Raw genomic sequence first — 19,155 nt, 5'->3', positions numbered from 1 at the left:
ATTTCTGTAACGTTTAAAAACTTAGTAGATTGAACATGGTTAGCGATTGTTACAGACAAAGTTGAACAGTATTAAAGAAGCTAAGGTCTCAAATTTAGTCCTTTCATACAATTTCACTTAATACAATGTAGTTTGGTAAAATATATATAAAGAATTAAGATTCTATTAAACAAAGGTCCAATAAAATTATCGGGCGCACCTCAAGATTGTACTTCGAAAGATCTTAAATGCAAAATGCCGTGTTTTGAATACTACTCGAAGAAATGTATTCGAGTAGACACTCTTTGAATTTAAAGTTTCATCGATTAACCTTATTAATTTACGAATATTTACATCAGATTTGTATATAAAAGTTATATTTAAATTGCGCGAAAACTTTGTAAAAAAAATGCCGATCCTGCCAGGATTCGAACCTGGAATCTTCTGATCCGTAGTCAGACGCGTTATCCGTTGCGCCACAGGACCGTCATAGAAACGTGAAAATAAAAATTGTATTTTACCAAACTACATTATATTACTTCAACATTGGTCCATTTAGATTTGTTAGAATCTTTTATTAACTAAAACTTAAAAAAATTGTTAGAATGTTGAATTCATTAAAACTTTAAAAAAATTGTTAGAATCTTCAATTAAAACTTAAAAAAACTTTCCAATATTATTACAAATTTTACTTATAACAGATTTTTAATACCATCTCACTCCACATACATGAAATTTATTTTTATGTCTTACGATTAAACTTCACGAACATGCATAATTGCACAAATGAAAATTCTTTATATATATTTTATCAAGCTCCATTGTATTGCCTCTACATTTATCCACTCACATTTGTTAGAACCTTTTATTAATTAAAACTTAAATTAATTCGTTAGAATCTTGAATTAGAACTTACAAAAATTACTCTCCAATATTATTAAAAAATCTACTTATAACAGATTTTTAATACCATTTCGCTCCACATACATGAAATTTATTTTGATGTCTGACGATTAAACTTTATGAATGTTCGTGACGTTCAAATAGCAACAAACAATTCTTCAACTGCAAACAACAAGAAATATATCTACGTACAACCAAAAGACGCGACAGTCTTACGCAAATAAGTTGGTACGTTATACAAGTATAAAAGTTAATTTTATTGACACGCTTGAAAATTAAATCGAAATGGCGTGTGAGGTCTGTCACCGTCAGCTTGCTTTGCGCTCTGTAATACATTTTGCGTTCTCTTATCATCCATCTTGGAATCTTGTATACCACGTCCGGTAGCTTTCTTGACAAATATTGACTTTCTGTCCGCCGAGGCAGAACTAGTGAACTTGACGGCCGATACGGTCTTGCCAAACTTTCGCTCGTCCTCAACCATCTTCTCTCTGTAGTCGCCCAACGTATTCCTCATTATCTGTCTCTTTCTTATTAACGACGCCGTGTTACTTTTCAACGAGTTCAATTGCCTGCTGAGTTCTTGCGCCTGCTTCATCTGCAATTTCCCGGCAGCCAGGCTCGCCTCTAACTGCTGTATGCACCAGCACAGCTCCAATTCAAAACGATCCTCCGCTTCTGGATCCAAACCGCTCGCGTTGCCGGCATCCACCGCCCTAGGCGGCACATTCGGTTCCGACGTACTCTTGTTACTCCCGCTGTTGCGTTTAGAATTCTAAAATAAATGCGAGTCATATGTCAGTAAACACCGAGCATCAGTTACATTGCATTTACGTTACAATTTCTCACTCAACAATGTAAATGTAATATACACCTGTGTGTTTGTATTACATTTACATTGTTGAGTGCAAAATTGTAACATAAATGCAATGGTCACTCAACAATATAAATGTAACAACACATTATATTACATTTACACAGGGTTGGGAAGTAACTCGTTACTTGTAGCGAAGTTACAGATACAGTTACTTCTTTTTGACAACTCTAACTTAACTTCGTTACTTTTTCTCCATCTATAACTGTAACTTAACTCAGTTACATTAGTAGTTACTTTATATATTTTTTTTTTTAAACCTCCACAGACCGCATTAGGCCTTGCATTTGCGCGCAAACGCCTTTATCGACACTTTATATACAATTCAAATGTAGATTTGATATTTTTATTTTCCTTGCAAGAAAGTAACTGCAAAGTAACGATTCGTTACTTTTTGAGTAACTGTAACTGTAACGCGTTACTTTTCAGAATTGGTAACTTGGAACTGTAACCAGTTACATTTTTAGCAAAAAAAAAACTGTCACTGTAACGAGATACTTTTATAAAGTAACTTTCCCAACACTGCATAAATGCAACGTAACTGGTGCTCGGTGTTTACTGGGATTCAACTGTCCCAATAATAGACACGTTGTTTTTTAAATAAAGGAATGAGGATTTTCTCAAATTACCATCGCTGGTTTTGGCGGCATTTTCACAATCAGATTTATTACGGCTTACGGCTTTTACGTAGTTACAAAATCACAATATGCCATACGTAAATCTACTTATGTTATACGATTAAATTCTAGAATACGTGTTGTCCATAACATATCATTTGGCAACGCACATGTCAGGTTATGTTCGGAACGTGTTGTGGCGACGGTGCAGCCATCTCTCATGCGTAGAAGGAAAACGTACGAAACCCGATCGTTACATCGCGATCGCGCGATCGATAAATCGGTCGAGAGTTCGAAATTCAAACGAGGACAAACTTGGCGACAACGTGAAAAGCAAAAATCTCTTCGAATTTGAAAGTCCCGCGTGCGATTTGCTCAACCCCTTCTAATTACGTTCACCTTCAGTATCTACAGTTACAAGCTCGTCGCTTGTACGCGAGTTTGCGCTCGTCTCTATCCTCTTTTCCGAAGTGAGATTCGCGAGGATAGAGTTTTATCTTCCGGTTTCCGCTAGTGCTGGAATGGGGAAAAAATTGCGATTACAAAGGCGGAAATAAACTCGTATGTTTGCTACATGCCGGTAGTCAGTCTTTGCAATGAAGGACGGACGCACGAAAAGTGTGAGAGTAATTATGCGCAGGGGAAACGCAACACGAGAAAGCGAATGAATGGAAGTGGAAAAGAGACTGGATAGCGTATTGGCATGCGATACGAAAACGCACGGGCAGTTTGCGAAGAAACGAAAAAAGTACAACGGCCTTATTGAAACAGAATCATTTTAAAAACTTGGGAATTCGGCTGGACGCAAACTCCACACGATTTTCTGAATGGCTCAAGGAAACATTGTTTGCATATAGTTCGATAAGCAAAAGAAGAAATACATAGATATATTTTATATATATTTTTTCCCTGAAAGGAGAAACAGATTTCAGAATAAAGATCGAGAACTCGCAAAATGTAACGTACTTAAACTTTTGACCAACGCTTCGTTTTCGTTCAAATCGTCTTACGCGTGATAAAAAATTGAGAGACAAGAGAAAGAGAAATAGAAAAAAAACGGAAAATTATCGAGTTTTCGTATACTTCCCGATTAAAAATAAAAATTTCAATAAACGTAAAAATAAATATGCTACGAGCATACAGATAAATTCACAGGCGTGAGTTTCTTTCCCTTCAACCGAGCTGTTTCTTTTTGCAAGACGATCTTTTAGAGGAAAACATATTTGTGCATTTTGGTAAAAGTGGAAGAGCGGTAGAAACGTATAAGACAGTGTACACAGTATATATAGACGACAGGGTGACATTAATTCTTCAGAATATATTTACAAGAGCAGTACAAAGAATAACTCGATATTACACATATATATTCGTTACGTAGACTAACGAGTAATAGGTATAAGCAGGTGAACAGTTTAAATATTAATTGAGGCACGTGATAATAAGGCATTTCTACAGAGGATAGACACACGGTCGTACGCACGTAAGATAGAGCGTTCTTTACTAAAAAGAAGAAGAAATAAATTAAATAAAAGAAAGAATTGACCGACCATTTCGGGCTTCGAATTTAAATTGCATCTTCAACTCCCTTGATTTGCAGAGGAATATACAGTTTGGGGAAGCTAATGAACAGTTTCCTCATCATATTTTGAACACCTATTTAAGAGATCATACCACTTCGTTATATTAAAGAAATTTTCGTGAAAATAGAACTGTTGCGCAAATCGTGGAACAGATTACTTAAATGTGTCCATCAAAAATCTGTAATGTCGTACCGGTATAAATTATATTGTTAGCTTTAATATAAAAGAAGCGATAACGGACAACGCAACAAGATTCAAGATATTTGATAACGTCTTCTGCCTGAAGAACGTCACACCAAATTTAATTTCCGAGACGTTTTGGTGTCGAAACGTTAAAATAGAACCCGAAGATCAAGCTGAAGCATTTGCAAACCACGAAAAATCAAGAATTAAACATCTCCCTTTTACAAATGAAAACAAATATACTCTCGCGAGCAAACGCTCCTCTCAAATACAGTCGAATACACCTATACGTATTTAAATACTCGCACATTATTAAGGTATAACGAGATATGTCGATTCGCAGTTTGTTTCGGACCTTCCCTTTGAGAGGGTCAATTGTTCTCCAATATCTATCTTACGTGTTTACAATCGTTGCAAATTACATTAGTGGACGTCACAATGAAGATTGATATTCAGTGCAAACCAATTGTGCTACACTGAATAACATACCGACTTTTATCTTAAAGTGTGTGTTTGTATGTGTGTATATGTATCTTTGTATATGTGTGTACATAGACACGTGGTCGAGATCCCTAAAGTTTAGAACACATAGCTAACTGTCCGTCCGATCGTCCAAAGAAGAGAGGATGAGTCAAAGACTTGAAGGACACATTATGTACAATGCGGAAATAATTAACATAGACGTTTCCGTTAAGCGGTAAAAAAAAAAAGAACAGAAGAGAAAAGTCTGCGTGTCTTAATTTGCCCGCTCGTTGAAGCGACGACACCCGGTCTCTTCGACCGTACTTTACAACAGGTATATAAAATATCATCACACCGCGCGGTCCAGATTTAAGTACAAGATACAATCGGTTGGTCTGCGTTACACACTACACGAAGTAGAAATTTTGTGTCAGCTGACATAATTAGAAGACAACGAAGGTTCACGTACTTAAGGTGAAAAGGCAAAGGTATTGACGCGATTTGAGCAGCTATTTATAGACTGCGAATTCGGGAAAAAGGAACGCTAATACATCGATTATCCTTTTCCACATCACTGTGAACACATATCTTCGCAGAATTCAAGGATTAACATCCTGAAACTTGTATAGCTCACATCCTTTGTGTTTCAAAGTATATTTAGCGTAACACGTAATCACATACATACGACATCGAGCCGCTCGCAAAGAATTTGGTACTTGTGCAATCGCGCACAAAGTGATTACTCCTTAAGATATATAATTATCTATAAGAAGAAGATTCGTTACGCATTAAGCATTTCAAAATTCTTCCTTATCGTCGCGCTTTCCGAGACACAGGTCCACAGTTAACTGAATTGTCGTAGAGACGTCAGCGTTACAAAAATATCGCATTTCACAAAGATTTACACAAGAAAAATGTATATTAAAAATATATTGCATCTTCAAGAGACAAAACTGTGTGTATGTGTATGTATGTGTAAAACGAATAAAGATTATATACGCATATAATATACACAATTGTCTCGATGAAACAATGATACTAAAAGTTGAAGAAAAGATAATGAATAGACAGAAATTTTTGTCCTTTAATGGCAAGAGAGAGAGATATATATATATATATATATGTATATATTAAAAGTTACGTGTTTTTAAAATGAATTTGAACGCCAGTGTATCAAGATGCCGGATATGGCATATACTATTAACCGTCATGTAATATTGACTATTGACTTTATATAATTACGACTTACATATTTTTCCTGCATAAATGTGTTAAATATTTCGATTAATATGTATAGAAGTAGTTGCCTGCTATAGTTTTCAAGCATAACGAAGTTGTTTTAATAAGCAACTCGACGTGTATCGTCGAAATTTTTGTAAAACGTAATGAGATTGGTACGATATAGATTGGATTCTCACGTAACATTACAGTTAACAAAAACACAGTTTAAATGGGCATTATTAACAAGCAACAAAACACATTTCTATGGTAACAAACCGGCGAGTGACGTTTTACAAATTAAATTAGAAAAGAACATAGGAATTTGGACGACAAATCGTCGCGAAGTAACGCACAACGAAAGCATGCGAGCAACATGATGAATTCACAAAACAATTTCGGATGTCTGGCGCGAGTACAAATAACGTTAATATACAAAATGCGAGGACGCACTACACGTACATGTCGACAGTGAGTTGAGCACTGAGAGAAGCTACACAGGTGGATGGAGAATAATGCCAAAATAAAATACTGCCAAATGTAAAAACCAAGTAAAATGTATTCTATGGGCAACATCGTAATAATCATATCATTATGCTGATACACTGAAATATAACCACAATGTGTATGTGTTTACAAATGTTGTATGTATATGTGTATGTGTGTGTAATGTACACAGAGCGTTATCAAATAATCATTATTTATCACTAACTCTGACAATGATTATACTGACCAATAATAGGCAATATGGTAGCATGGTCATATACAGATCAGTAATAATAACGTATAACAATAACTGGGTAATGTCGAGCACCAAAGGTATAACGTACAAACAAAGGAGCTTTGTAATTCCGTGTCCTTAGCGTACTTTACGCCATCTCCATGAGCGCGCAAACCGTTCGTGGTTCCGGTTCGTGTACTCAAGTACTATTGCGTGTGGCATTGAATGTGCATAAGAGGATAAAGTATGTCTTTAAGATTTAGCACATAAAATTTCTCAATGGCTTCGCACTTATGTAACAAACTTGGCAAACATTATAATTATTATTACAAACATAAACCGAGTCTTTGTCTTCAACATTGTAAGTATTTTTTTTCCTTCCTCAAATATATTCTCCTATGATATTACTACTTAAAACGTAAAATCGGTATTCCCTTAATTAGTCAGTTATGATGGCACTATATGAATTACTTTCCTTTATTCTCGCAATTATCAGCTAACGTAACGCACGACTATAATATATTGTGTGTTATTACTATTACACATTATTATAATAACTTTTATACATATATATCCACATATGCATACACCCGGCTGTGCATGCATGATGTAAATCTTTCATGTGTGTGTGTGTGTGTGGGTGTGTGTGTACGTGTGTATCTGTGTATACATACTGTTCTATTTAAAATTTATACATTGTACAATGTAACTGTACCTCGAAATTAACTGTAACAGTACGATACGCAATTTTTGAGGAATTGTTGAACAACCTCCCCTTTAAACTGTATTATACAAATACGTGTATAACTACATAATAATGTTTAAAGTATGTCCCCCGTCATACATTTCATCTGTTAACAGAGTGCATTTCAAAACTAAGCGGAAACTCAATAATATGATAACTATATGTTAAAAAATATATGAAGGATCTCATAACTTTTGGTGTGATTGTGTACGTATCAAACAGGTCATACCGTTTTCAGTTTCAAAATGCACAGATACAGATAGTAACAGTAAAATGACGATATTCTTATGACGTTTAAAAATGTGATGCTACTTGGCTTTACAGATATGTCCAGTACTTAAATTTGTATTTAAACTTAATTGTGTATATATATATATATATTTATATATATTTTTATTTATTTATATTTGTGGTGACAACAGTTGTGGCTAGTACATATACATTGTATTTTATTTTGCTACATTGTTACAGTGATCTGGTACTTGTGCCGTGCATTGCAATTCGATTATTTGCGAACATTGCCTAAAGCCTATGATGGCCTCTTTTCCAAACAATCTTAGTTTATGCAATATAAAACGTCTAACCATCCGTAGATCTCAATTATCTTACACGTATGGCTCTTCTAACGATGGTCCATTTCGTTCACAGCGTTCCAACAATTTCAATAGTCTCTGAGTTTTTAACTACAATAATTATCATTACTTTTACGTATTGAATATCTGTTGAAATCTTGAGGCACAACTGTATGATCGTAATTCACGGCAAGTAACCAAAGAGTATTTAGAACGCAACGTAAACAAATATTTTAAAACGCAATATATATTTTAAACGTAATATATACAGCACAAATTAGCAGTAATTTTGCGCAATCGGACCACGCCTTAAATTGTCCCAAGTAAGAGAGAAAAAGCTTATGCAGTAGAATACAGCTTCAGTCACTGGGATATGAAAGTCTTCCAAAATTGATAACGTCTTCTCTGTATTACATTTTAAATGATATTTAAAAATTGAAATATATATACCTCTCGATATCTGCAGTCAAACAGTGAAAATTGCAAGGTATTAACTTCATTCCATTCTGCGTTGTTGACAACAATGTAACCTTTCGTCATAAGTTGTGCCGATCAAGACGAATACATCTTTAATTACATCAACTTAGTTTTGCTCACAGATATAACTTACACGTACTTCATATTAAAAATATACATTGAAGTGTACGTACATGTACTTAACGTACATTTAACAAATTGCCTACTCTTATGGGTTTTGTTATGCATTATCGTACTGTATGTTATGGTAAAATAGATCAGATAGTACATATAAACCTTGCATATAAAGTACTGCTCATGCTTTTCACATCACACTGTGACTGTTATAGAAGTGTTGATGTCAGAACACTCAAAATGACTTTAGATGGACTTATTATGCAGAGGGGATCATGTTAGATTCGATATCACAATAGGGCATTTCAGAGAAAGAATCAACAAGTTTTGGGCTCGTAATATCCGTTAAGATTAAATTTAAATTATATCCTGTATGTGAGATAAATATATGTGGGGAATTTTTACTTCCGATATTATCCGATGTAACAATGCCAAGATGAGAAATTAACGATTTAACGCGTTAACTTTCAACGTTTCGAAGTTACAAAAAAGTCACAACAGAGAATATAATATTGTCGTTAAAACAACGTTGAGAGAGAGATTGCCTTCAATTTTATTTGTGTTCCTTTTTAACATACCGGTCAAATGCATTTAAACGTAACACGAAGTTTTAAAATATAAATTCACATCCTTGTAAACATTTATACCTGCAAACCAGGTGTATACAATCATCTTTCATAATATATGAATAGAATATATTACAATTAAATATCAATTAAACATAATCAATTTCGTGTCAATAGGAAAAAGTTTAATAACTAGTGGAGACATATATACCTTTAATACATTAAAGTTTACTTCTTCGTTATGAAAAATAACAATTTCTTTATATTTTTTTGTTTGATAAAAAAGTGTGTTGGCTAAGAGATTGCACTTTGTGATCATCTTAAAAATTCGTGATTAAGATTAATGACTATACGCGTTACGCTTTCATATTCCACATACCGATTATTCGTACAGTCATATGAAACATTTCTAATATGCGTTAATAAAGAAAGTGAATATCGAGGGTCATACCTCGTCGTACAACCTTCGATTACAATAAAGGTTGCCTTCCCACGCTATTTGTCAAAAAGTCACATTATAAAGCTTACAACATCATATATTGTTTCTCGTATATATATATATATATCGCGCTTTAGTAGCTTATTATTTTCAAGACTTTATTAACAAATTGTACTGCATATACGATTTGGGAAAGCATCCTAACAGGAGGGCCACAAATGGTGCCAGGCACTATTCATTCATATACCTGCGTATTCCATTAGTACGTTAATTACAATAATTTATCAAATACAACTCTCGAGAACGATTCTCAACAGGATACATCCTGAGATTGTAAAACATACATTGAAACCATCTTGACACATTTTCATCGTACTGATTTTAGGAAGAAGGTAATTCTACATCATTATACAATTGCAACCCTGTTTTGCCAAATATTAAATTTACTTTTACATGATTGTTGGCCGAGAAGGTCGCGCGTCTCTGATATCGAAAAGGATAATCATTTCGTCTATATGTAACTTCTTATATATCACAGAATGGATCTCTGCGACGAAAGATTTCTTAGAGTTTCGCCTTAAGAGCGAACCGTTTCGTTTTCTATGTATAGTCAATTCTTCTGGAAGTTTTTGTATTAAATGAACTATAGATTAGATACGTAAAATTGATCACGATTGGCAAATATAATGAAGTGTATTTAGAAATATAATTTTGGTTTCTTTAAAAATTTACGATTAAAGTTATTAACATTAATATCACTCAAGCCTCCTTATCATAAGTTTTTATTTAATCACATTTTTAGTATACGGCATATACCTGTAGTATATAAACTCTCTCGTTACACATTTTTAGGCTTCAAGGGTTGCAAAGTTTCCAAGTTTTCTTCCTCCATAATCTTTATACAAATGTGCAAAATACTTGTGGAAAATGTATATAACGTGTATATATATATATATATGTATGTATATATCTATACGCGCGCTGTGTGTATATCCTTTTTTTTATTAATCAACACTATATAATATGCCTATCTATCTTGTATTACCTCATAACTCAATATATTAATTTCGAATCTTGTTCTATAGAATATCATGAAAAGTTTGAGTACAGCAGCCGATTTCCACGCGTTCGGAAACCATAGACCGTTAATAAACTCACGTTAATGATAATATTAGTCGGTTAACTGAAGAATATAAAAATCTTAATGTACAAAGTAAAATATGAAATTTCCTCTCGATATAAATTCTATGACAGGATAGAAAATTTCCATTTACGGTTTCCCACGAACAGGTAAATTGTCCACAAATAAATGGCCGTTTACATACAATGGAATACGATGTCTGCGAAGCGCAATGTTTCCAAACAAAGCATATTTTTGCAGCGCGAGATCATATTAACGGGTTATGGCGTATTTCTGACTACTATACCATACAAAACAACAACGAATTGCGATGGCAAAAGTTCTGGTAATAAGTTTCTGGTTTCTGGTTTATTCTTTATAAATCTTACACTACGTGTAGATTTCCTCACAAGCTCTTTTAGATTCAGTATTACACTTTCAGAAATTTCACAATTTGGGTACTGCGTTATTCCCTAACATACTGTTTCCCTTCGCATAAATTTTCGTACGACAAGCATCGTGGACACAATGCCGTGTCGCGAAAGTTATTACGAATTTTATGACATATATACAAACAACACTTCATATTATATACATGAAAATATATATATGTATCTATCATATATATAATATATATATATAAAGTTTCAACATTATGGCACCGTATTTTCTTTTTTTTTTTCTTCAAATAAATGTATATTCTGTGTCAGCTTCAAAATATAAACAGATTTTTCCACTCCGCTAGCTACGGCGGAAGCGTACCCATTCCCGTAGCCATCGTTATCGCGATAGTACGAAGTACGCGTCTCAAAGACGTTTAAAAGGAGTTTGTTTAATTATACTGGAACTCACAAGCACTATATGCCGTTGTACGTTGAGGAGGTATCAAACAACTGATGAGTGCAACAATTTAATCGACATTAAGTCGCCCAACCCCCTTCCGTGATTCTCGAGCGTTTCATGAGCGGTCCGCTCTCATAGTCTGAACTGTTCCCTCCGTTCCCGCCACCGCTAGAATGGTTCGTTCTGATATCACCGACCGTACCACTTCCCGGCGACGGTAGATTTGTCGGTGTTATGCTACCCGAATGGGACGGAGGTGGATTACTACTCGGTCTGCTCGATACCAAGTTCAGCGTCTGAGGCCCCGGATGCGACACGTGATGCGGCGGTGGGCCGGTACTGGACGATGGACCGACATTCAAATTTGTATGATGTAGATTGCTGGCGTTGCCGGGCCCACCATTGGACCCGTTGTTACCGCCGTGCGGGTCTCTGGGTGGACTTATCGGTTCACTTTTTATCTTTACGGGTAACGGCGACGTAGATGGTGGTGGTGTACTGCTCGATACAGCTAGGTGAGGAAGACCACTGTAATGTCGAAAAAGTTGCGTGATACTACGAGGGAAATAGTTTACGTAAACGGTTCAAAGTTCCAAAATAAAATGTGCTCTTATGCGAAAGTATGTTCTTATCGCAATGTGAGTCTAGTCTAGAGAGAAGCTGTAATTTTTCCCAATTGTTCTGCATCCCAACCCACGCGAACGTGCAATCATGCATAAAGTGTTTATAAAAGTTAATCAAATCATGATGTGAATCATGAGAATGTACTTTTAATAACGTATCGCCCCATAAATGGTACGTGATTCAATTACGCAAACAACCTGTGTGTAAATGAAAATGAAAAATACTCCAACACTCATAATTTTATGACATGCCAAACACTATTGTAACCGAAAAAAAACTATAGCGCTCCAGTGGTCGATATATTACATTACAATACATTACTACCCAGCGATAGGACCGTGCGAATTATTCCATTAAGTAATAATGCATAAGGAGAATTTAAAAAGAGAGAGATAAGCGAAGAGTAGAAAGAAATAACTACGAGATACTGAGAATGACGAGAAAGTGAAAACTAATTGAGACTCATGTACGTTGGATCCGAATTTCTTTCAACAATTATAGTACGAGTTGTAAGCGGATTTCTTCCAAGTCATAAAAATTGCGTGTAACATTTTATGACACGTGATCAATTTTTGAACCCGATTGAACGGAAAATGTATCATCTCTGTTACCTAATGGCCAAAATATGGACAAAATAACTAAAAGTATGTCATACCAACTGGACATATAGCTTTCTTTCACAACAATAATTATGAAATATGATTTACCTGAGGCTGGACATGGTGGCTGCCGAATATAAGTCATCAACAACGTACCTCTGATGAGTGGGCCATGTAAGGCCCCCGAGATCCGAGGTGTAATCTGTTGGTCCAAAAGTAGAGTATCCGGCTGGTACTGTTGGTGTTTGTAACGCTACTACAGGTGTATTCAACGCAGACTGCGTATGGGCATTCTGAAAGTCATAAATACACATCTCGTTTGAACGTACTTTTATCAGAAACGGAATATATGGGATTTAACAATCGATAAGGAACTTTTTTCCGTAACGTTCGAAAAGAAAGAGCTAACTTTTTTAATTGCACTTCCCGAAATCTAAGTTATACAATCTTTTTTAATTCAAAAAGAAAGTCCGAAGAATCATTATGAAACAAAGGGCAAGGTGTTCCTTGTTTAGAACATCCGTTTAAAGTTAACAACGGTGAGACAATTACATCATAATTAGTGTCTTCGGAGAGAGGTTGCGCAAGCGGTGTTGGTATAACCACTCGAAGGTTAGCCCTGTGAGGATGAGGCGGTGGCGGTGGAGGCGGAGGTTGCGGCGAATGCCTAGACGGATTGCTGCCTTTATTTGCACTACCCCCACCAACCCCGAGTGCGGGCGAAGGTCCTGGACTAGGTGAACCGCCCAATGGTGACGCTGACGGAGGATAACCATTGCTCATCTCCAACATTCCTCCCGGGGGATATACTGGAACGAATAATTTAACAAGTTAGACGCAAATTTCTTGAAAATGTCGGGAATTTGCCATTTCAGCCTTCTGTTACTAATTAAAGCTACCTGAATCCGTCTCAGACGATGATGGACGTGGAGAAATGCTGGTATGTGCCATCTGTGGACTAGATCCAAGAAGAGATTCGCCGTAACTGTTCACTGGTACAGATACCGGTAGCGTATAATTCGATTGTCCCATTGTCTGCAATCACAACAGACACAATGCAAATTAATAATACCTGTAGTGAATAGCCATAAACGCCGCGCCGAGTGAGCTCATAGCAAATTTGCAATTTGCTATTGTTCCGTCTTAACTATATGTAATATAACGATACGTGCTGTAATGACAAACTCGTATCTAATGCTTCTTATACACATGGCGAATTAGCGAAAGTATTACAAAAACAACTTTACTAAGATAAAAACAATTTCTTATAAAAATTCAGATTTCTTTACTATTCTTTTCTTGCTCAAACAAAACTTAATTCTATTCAATTTCATTATTCACTTTTAAATCAACTATTAATACGTAGTTAAATCAATTCTTGCAAATTATAAATTGTGTACAATGTATTAATTTTAAATTGCACACAATGATAAATATATAAGATATATAAAATATTAAAAGAAACGTAATGTGGTCAATTTACGAGCCACGAAAGGGCTTTTTGATTATATAATAAAAGAAAGCCATTTAATAAAATAAGAGTAAATAAATTATTTTATTTTAAATGACTTTCTCTTACAATCAAAGATTCTCTCGCTACTCATAAATTGTATTACCCTCCTTTTAATTTTTGCGAAACATGAGCGATTTTTTATTTATATAAAATATTGTCGCTGTCATATAATTTTATAATATACGCGCATATCGTGTATATATTTTAAAATGAAATATTTAATCGCTTTAACATTTGTTGCCAAAATATTGTCGCGAAATCAGAAAGAAATTCTCTTATCGCACGCGGTCTTCTTTTTCTGTAGAAAAACAAGCGGGAAAATAATTGCAAACCGCATTTAGAGAAATCGATCTGTGCCGCACACGACGTGGCGGGGGCCGTACGATAAAATTTTAAATAAAACTTGATATTTACATGTCAGTCGTGTCGACGAAGATGAATTTAAGATGTTTACTTGTTTGGACAGTCTCCATATAAATAGAACTAGGTGACAGATGGAACTAGGTTCTAAATACTTTTGATAAGGTGCGTTGACGGGGGGGGGGGGGGGGACTCGACGCCTTGGAAATTATGTGATATAACATATAAAATCCTGTAATCGCATTCCGCAAGGAAATTATAAGGACGAGCGAGCTAATTGGCAGCGAGCGCTTTACATAAATCTAAATAACAAGCGTAATAAAGAGGAAACTGTAACTGTTCTCTTTGCATAAACATAAGCTCGGGCCGGTTGCGACTGACATTTAGCTTGATTTGAATATTTACCCTGCTGCCATTGTGCTGATGCCTCTGCATCATCATCTGAAATTCCTCGTCGATCTTCGTGTATTTGGCCTCGGTGCGCGGGGTAAGATTGTATTCGATTGCGTCGGGTTCCGGGCTCTCTGGAGACATGGCACCCTTATGCTCCTTCTTGTTGAGCGCCTGCAAGTGTCAGCAGACAGGTTCACGTGACCACACCGCCCGAGGGCACTCAACCTTCACATGCACGTTAATTTAACACCAAGACGCGCGCGCTTCTCTTATCCTACCCGGTTTGCTCTCGCAATTACGGCTCGCGTAAGGAAAGGAAAAAGGGATCGCGCGTCGCTCCCACCGAGGTGAAACCGTGTCCCGCAAATGCGAGAGACCGGTATCGCGCGTGAAACACACGTCGATTCTCATATTCTTTGCAAATTCATAATGCGATGCGTAATGCGATTGAAGAAAAATGAAAACATATATGCGCAGGGAAAAGGAATCGTTCCAAAACTTTCCAATCGCCGTGAAACGACTCGTGAGTGAACGCGTCGGGATGTGCAGCGCGTGTTACAGACAGATTCGTTTTTAAGAACATTAATTTAACGTCCAGCCAAAATCGACGGTTCTTAATGCCTTGACGTCTCAACGATTTTCAAAGCCACAGGTCGAAAAATTCCGTTAAACTAGAAGCTCGCCCGAGTGGACCTGAAAACTGGTCAGGGTTGGCTGAAACAAATCCAGGGGGTGGAGAAAACCATAAATTCCAGTTTTTACCGTCCCGGACTTTACCCAATGGAATGAATTGGCAAAAATTATAAAAATAACTAATACTCAACATTAAAATATATTTATATAAATATCAGTCACTTTTATAGTCTTTATGAAAAAAGATGTTTGTTTTAAATACTAAATCGTATTAATCGCTACTTTAAAAAGAAACCAATATAATAAGTTTTTATCAATTAAAAAAATTGTTTTACTGAAATTAACACAGAGATACTAAATTTTATATTAATTTGTAGTTTATGCGGGAAACAATACTTTTTGCAGTACTTTCTAAAAGTCGTCTGCTTATATTATCGTTTTGAATAGAGAAGACCAGTTTTTGCCGGATTTCCCGGAAAATACCGGTTTTTACAACTGGTATGGACTCGATCCAAAAATGTGGAATTTTGCCAACCCTAAAACTAGTTTCTGCCTATTCACTCGTAATCCTGAAAGAGATCCCCTCGGTACGCACTAACGGTACGGTCAGAAGGAAAATCTACCGGTATTCTAATCCCGCCGAGGACCCCCTCTTCGTTCCGCTTTTTGTCATTTACGACTCGCTGCGAGCTTCTTGGATACACCCTGTATATTCGACACGCTGTCCTGACCTTGGCATATATCGCATATATACATATCCACAAATGTCGGGTATATATTCCTTTTTCCACCGGGAGGGAGAAGGGAGACAGAGAGAGAGAGAGAGAGGGGGGGGGGGAGGTAGAGGGAGTTTTCGAAAAATCAGCGACGTCAATATCCGATCCTTGGCGCGTCCTCGTTCACATCCTGAGAATCCGTGGCGGATAAATGGACTCACCTCGATAATATTCTTGTTGGTGAGGGACTCGTGGGGTTCGTTGTACTCGGTGTACTTGAGGAGAACCTTGTCCATGTCGGTGCTCGCATACTGGTACAGCTTGTTGCTCGAACTGAAGATAATCAGCGCGATCTCGCAGTCGCACAGCACCGACAGCTCGTACGCCTTCTTCATCACGCCGAATTTCCGCTTGTTAAAGGTCACCTGTCGCATATAAAATCAGAGGTTGGGAGGGGCGGGTCGCATCGAAGGTGAACCTCAGCGGGGTCCCGGGTGCCATTAAGGCCGCCGAAGGTGGGGTGGGCGCGCAGCCGAATGCCACGCACGGTTTCGCGATAACTAATTCATCGCGCGTGGTTTTAATCGCCCGATCGGCCACGTTACGTAAAAACGCGCGCCGATAATTAACAGGACCCATCTCTTTTTATACGCGTTCTTACGTTCCCCCGTCCGTTTGCTCCCTCTCACCGCGAGCGTGCATTTATTTTGAGAGGAAAAAGCGTATCTATAGAGCCGCCGCGCGTTCACGCCGGCAGGCGATCACCTTAATTATGCGTTGTTCGCAACATTTGTACACGGAAGGGCAAAAAATTGAATTAAAGCGTCCGTTTAAAAATATCGACTCGCGTGACACCGATCCTTCCGACACAGCTTCTTTCCATTTCCTGTTTCTCGCAAGGGTAAAAAGGGAGAAGAATCTCTGCCGCGTGTACGCTCTAATTTCTCCTGCTGGCTGCAACTCCCAAAAATAGAGGAAAGTCCTCCGTTGTGAGGCAAGTTTTTGATACGAGACAGCGGGTCTTCGACACTCAAATTCATTCGCAAATCTTTTCTCGCGACGATTACAGAATCTAACAAGGAATTCTCCGCTAAACGGATTTCGCGCCGAGAGGTAATAATGGAATCAACAAATGATGCCCATTAATTTAACAGAAACCCCGCTATCTCATGCTAGAAGCCTATCTCACAATAGGGGACTTTCCTCTGTTTGTACCAATGGCGTTCGGCCCCGCTCGATCGGGATTTGTAATTACCTGACGATTCCGTTCGTCCGTGATACGCGAAATCTGAATCTTCTTTCGACCCATTGTTGCACCACGTCTTGAATAAGAGGCAAGTCTTCGAAATCACTGGATGGAATATTAAGAACACTGCAACACACAAAGAAAAAGACACGGTTACTCCTCTTTTATCTAACTGCGCTTTATAATATAATGGCAGACAGATTTTTTTTTAATCTCGAAGCTTTCGCTTTCTCGCTGGCGAAGCGAATTGGAAAATCGGTGCTCAAACAAAATTTACATCTGTAAACGACACTCTCGCGGGATACAGGTGGCAGTCGAGTGTTCAATTCGGGAAAGGTTTTTTTTTCGCGAGGGAATTTTCAATTCAACGCGAAAAAAAAGCGGAAAAGTCAGCGGGCTGCGGAGAGGGACGGGGGCTCGCTTTGAAACGAATCCCGCCGCTCGGGATTTAACGCGCCTCGCATCCTTCGGGACGCTGCGGGAAAATGCTGGCAGCGATAAATAAGCACGACAGTTCGCGGAGAGCGACAGAACTGGACCGCGCTTTAAAACCTAATAATTCAATGGAAACTCGCGCGCGTGTCACTTTCATGTATCGATTACGATGCCGTGCGTACGAACAAGTTCGCAGAGCGCCGGGGCTGGCGTGTGCTTCACGAGAGCCCACGGACCGGCAAACAAAGTGTCGAATCGTTTACCACTGCGAGATTGCGGCTTTCAAGCGGAATAAAAGGGAACGATGTCGTGCGCGACGTTGTTATGGGAGGAGAGCGTGTTTTTCAATTGGAATTGATAATTGAGCTACCGCAGCGACGAGCTAATATAACGGAATTTTTAACCGAGCGCCGAGATAAAACGCACGTCCGCATTTCTGCATTTAGGTAAGGAGAAAAAAATGGGAGAGAATATTCATTTCTCAAAAAAAATCTGTCGCGAGCAGCGCCCCTGACTTTCGGCGAAACGATAAAAAGTAACCGAGGCGATAGAAATGAAAAAAAAGTCATTAAAGAGATTTTTTCTTTCGAAACAATAATTTCATGCTCTCCAAAAGCCAATCGGTGATGGAGAAAAGTCCCCTATTATGAGATAGACTCGTAATACGAGATGGCGGAGTTTCTGCTAAATTAATAGGCGTCACCTGTTGGTTCCACCATAAATTTATTGCCCTTGGAGGGAAATCTGTTTGGTGGAAAATTGACTGTTCGATCAATTTGAACGTTGAAAACCTACTATCTCATATTAGAATCCCATCTCACAATGGAGGACTTTCCTCCAGTTTCACCGATTGACCTCACAATTGTTCGAGTGCTAAAAGTTCCCTTTCGAAGTACAGTTTTTCGAGCGGGGTCTTATTCCTCTCAGTTTCTTCAGTGCGTCGAAAATTTCGTTCGCAGTATATAAAAGCAATACCTTTTGATCGACGCTAGCTGTGCTATTATTTATTACACCGATATACTGTTTCAAAATGCGCTGCGTCCGCGCGTTATTTTAATAGAGCAGTTAAATATCAGATTTACCTACTCCGAGTCATCAATTTTGCACTCTTATAAACGCCGCTCCTCCTCGCTGCACAACGCCGCGCTGTCAAACGCGTAAATTCTTAATGCGTTATCCAAAAGGGGACTCGCCATTATTATTGCAATACATTCTAAAATCGC

General features: G+C 37.5%; 2 protein-coding genes and 1 non-coding gene across 7 annotated transcripts in view; all 3 read right to left on the bottom strand.

Moving 5' to 3' along the window:
• Positions 1 to 392: 392 nt before the first annotated feature.
• Trnar-acg lies at positions 393 to 465 on the bottom strand. Its single transcript has one exon. It is a non-coding gene; the product is annotated as a tRNA-Arg (tRNA).
• A 200-nt stretch (positions 466 to 665) lies between these two features.
• LOC105567032 (UPF0488 protein CG14286) lies at positions 666 to 6,261 on the bottom strand. The gene is made up of 2 exons (XM_012021552.1): positions 2,386 to 6,261; positions 666 to 1,657 (listed from the first exon to the last, which is right to left on the bottom strand). The coding sequence occupies exons 1-2, from the start codon at positions 2,404 to 2,406 to the stop codon at positions 1,139 to 1,141; spliced, it is 540 nt and encodes a 179-aa protein (XP_011876942.1). The 5' UTR covers positions 2,407 to 6,261; the 3' UTR covers positions 666 to 1,138.
• Positions 6,262 to 6,357: 96 nt separating this feature from the next.
• The window catches only part of LOC105567029 (myocyte-specific enhancer factor 2), an 83,290-nt gene continuing 70,492 nt past the window's right edge, over positions 6,358 to 19,155 (bottom strand). For 3 of the 5 annotated variants that reach the window (XM_012021540.1, XM_012021541.1, XM_012021542.1), the window contains exons 2-8: positions 17,507 to 17,623; positions 16,473 to 16,676; positions 14,915 to 15,073; positions 13,536 to 13,671; positions 13,189 to 13,445; positions 12,745 to 12,929; positions 6,358 to 11,941 (exon numbers count right to left, since the gene is read on the bottom strand). In XM_012021540.1, coding sequence (XP_011876930.1) covers positions 11,491 to 11,941; positions 12,745 to 12,929; positions 13,189 to 13,445; positions 13,536 to 13,671; positions 14,915 to 15,073; positions 16,473 to 16,676; positions 17,507 to 17,560 — 1,446 coding nt within the window. In that variant the 5' untranslated portion in view covers positions 17,561 to 17,623 and the 3' untranslated portion in view covers positions 6,358 to 11,490. The remainder of the gene's footprint in view (positions 11,942 to 12,744; positions 12,930 to 13,188; positions 13,446 to 13,535; positions 13,672 to 14,914; positions 15,074 to 16,472; positions 16,677 to 17,506; positions 17,624 to 19,155) is intronic. The other 2 variants (XM_012021544.1, XM_012021543.1) reach the window with 2 other exon arrangements.

The sequence above is a fragment of the Vollenhovia emeryi genome, unplaced genomic scaffold (genome assembly GCF_000949405.1).
Source record: "Vollenhovia emeryi isolate VEMERY1.0 unplaced genomic scaffold, V.emery_V1.0 DF939141.1, whole genome shotgun sequence".
NCBI classification, from domain to species: domain Eukaryota; kingdom Metazoa; phylum Arthropoda; class Insecta; order Hymenoptera; family Formicidae; genus Vollenhovia; species Vollenhovia emeryi.
Note: the sequence above shows the minus strand (reverse complement) of the source record. Positions and strands in the feature narration are given on the sequence as shown.

Coding starts and splice junctions, on each gene's coding strand:
- LOC105567032 (XM_012021552.1), bottom strand. CDS start 2,406: ATGCCGCCAAAACCAGCGATG. Junction 1,658..2,385: donor TGCCGCCAAAACCAGCGATG/GTAATTTGAGAA, acceptor CATTTATTTTAG/AATTCTAAACGCAACAGCGG.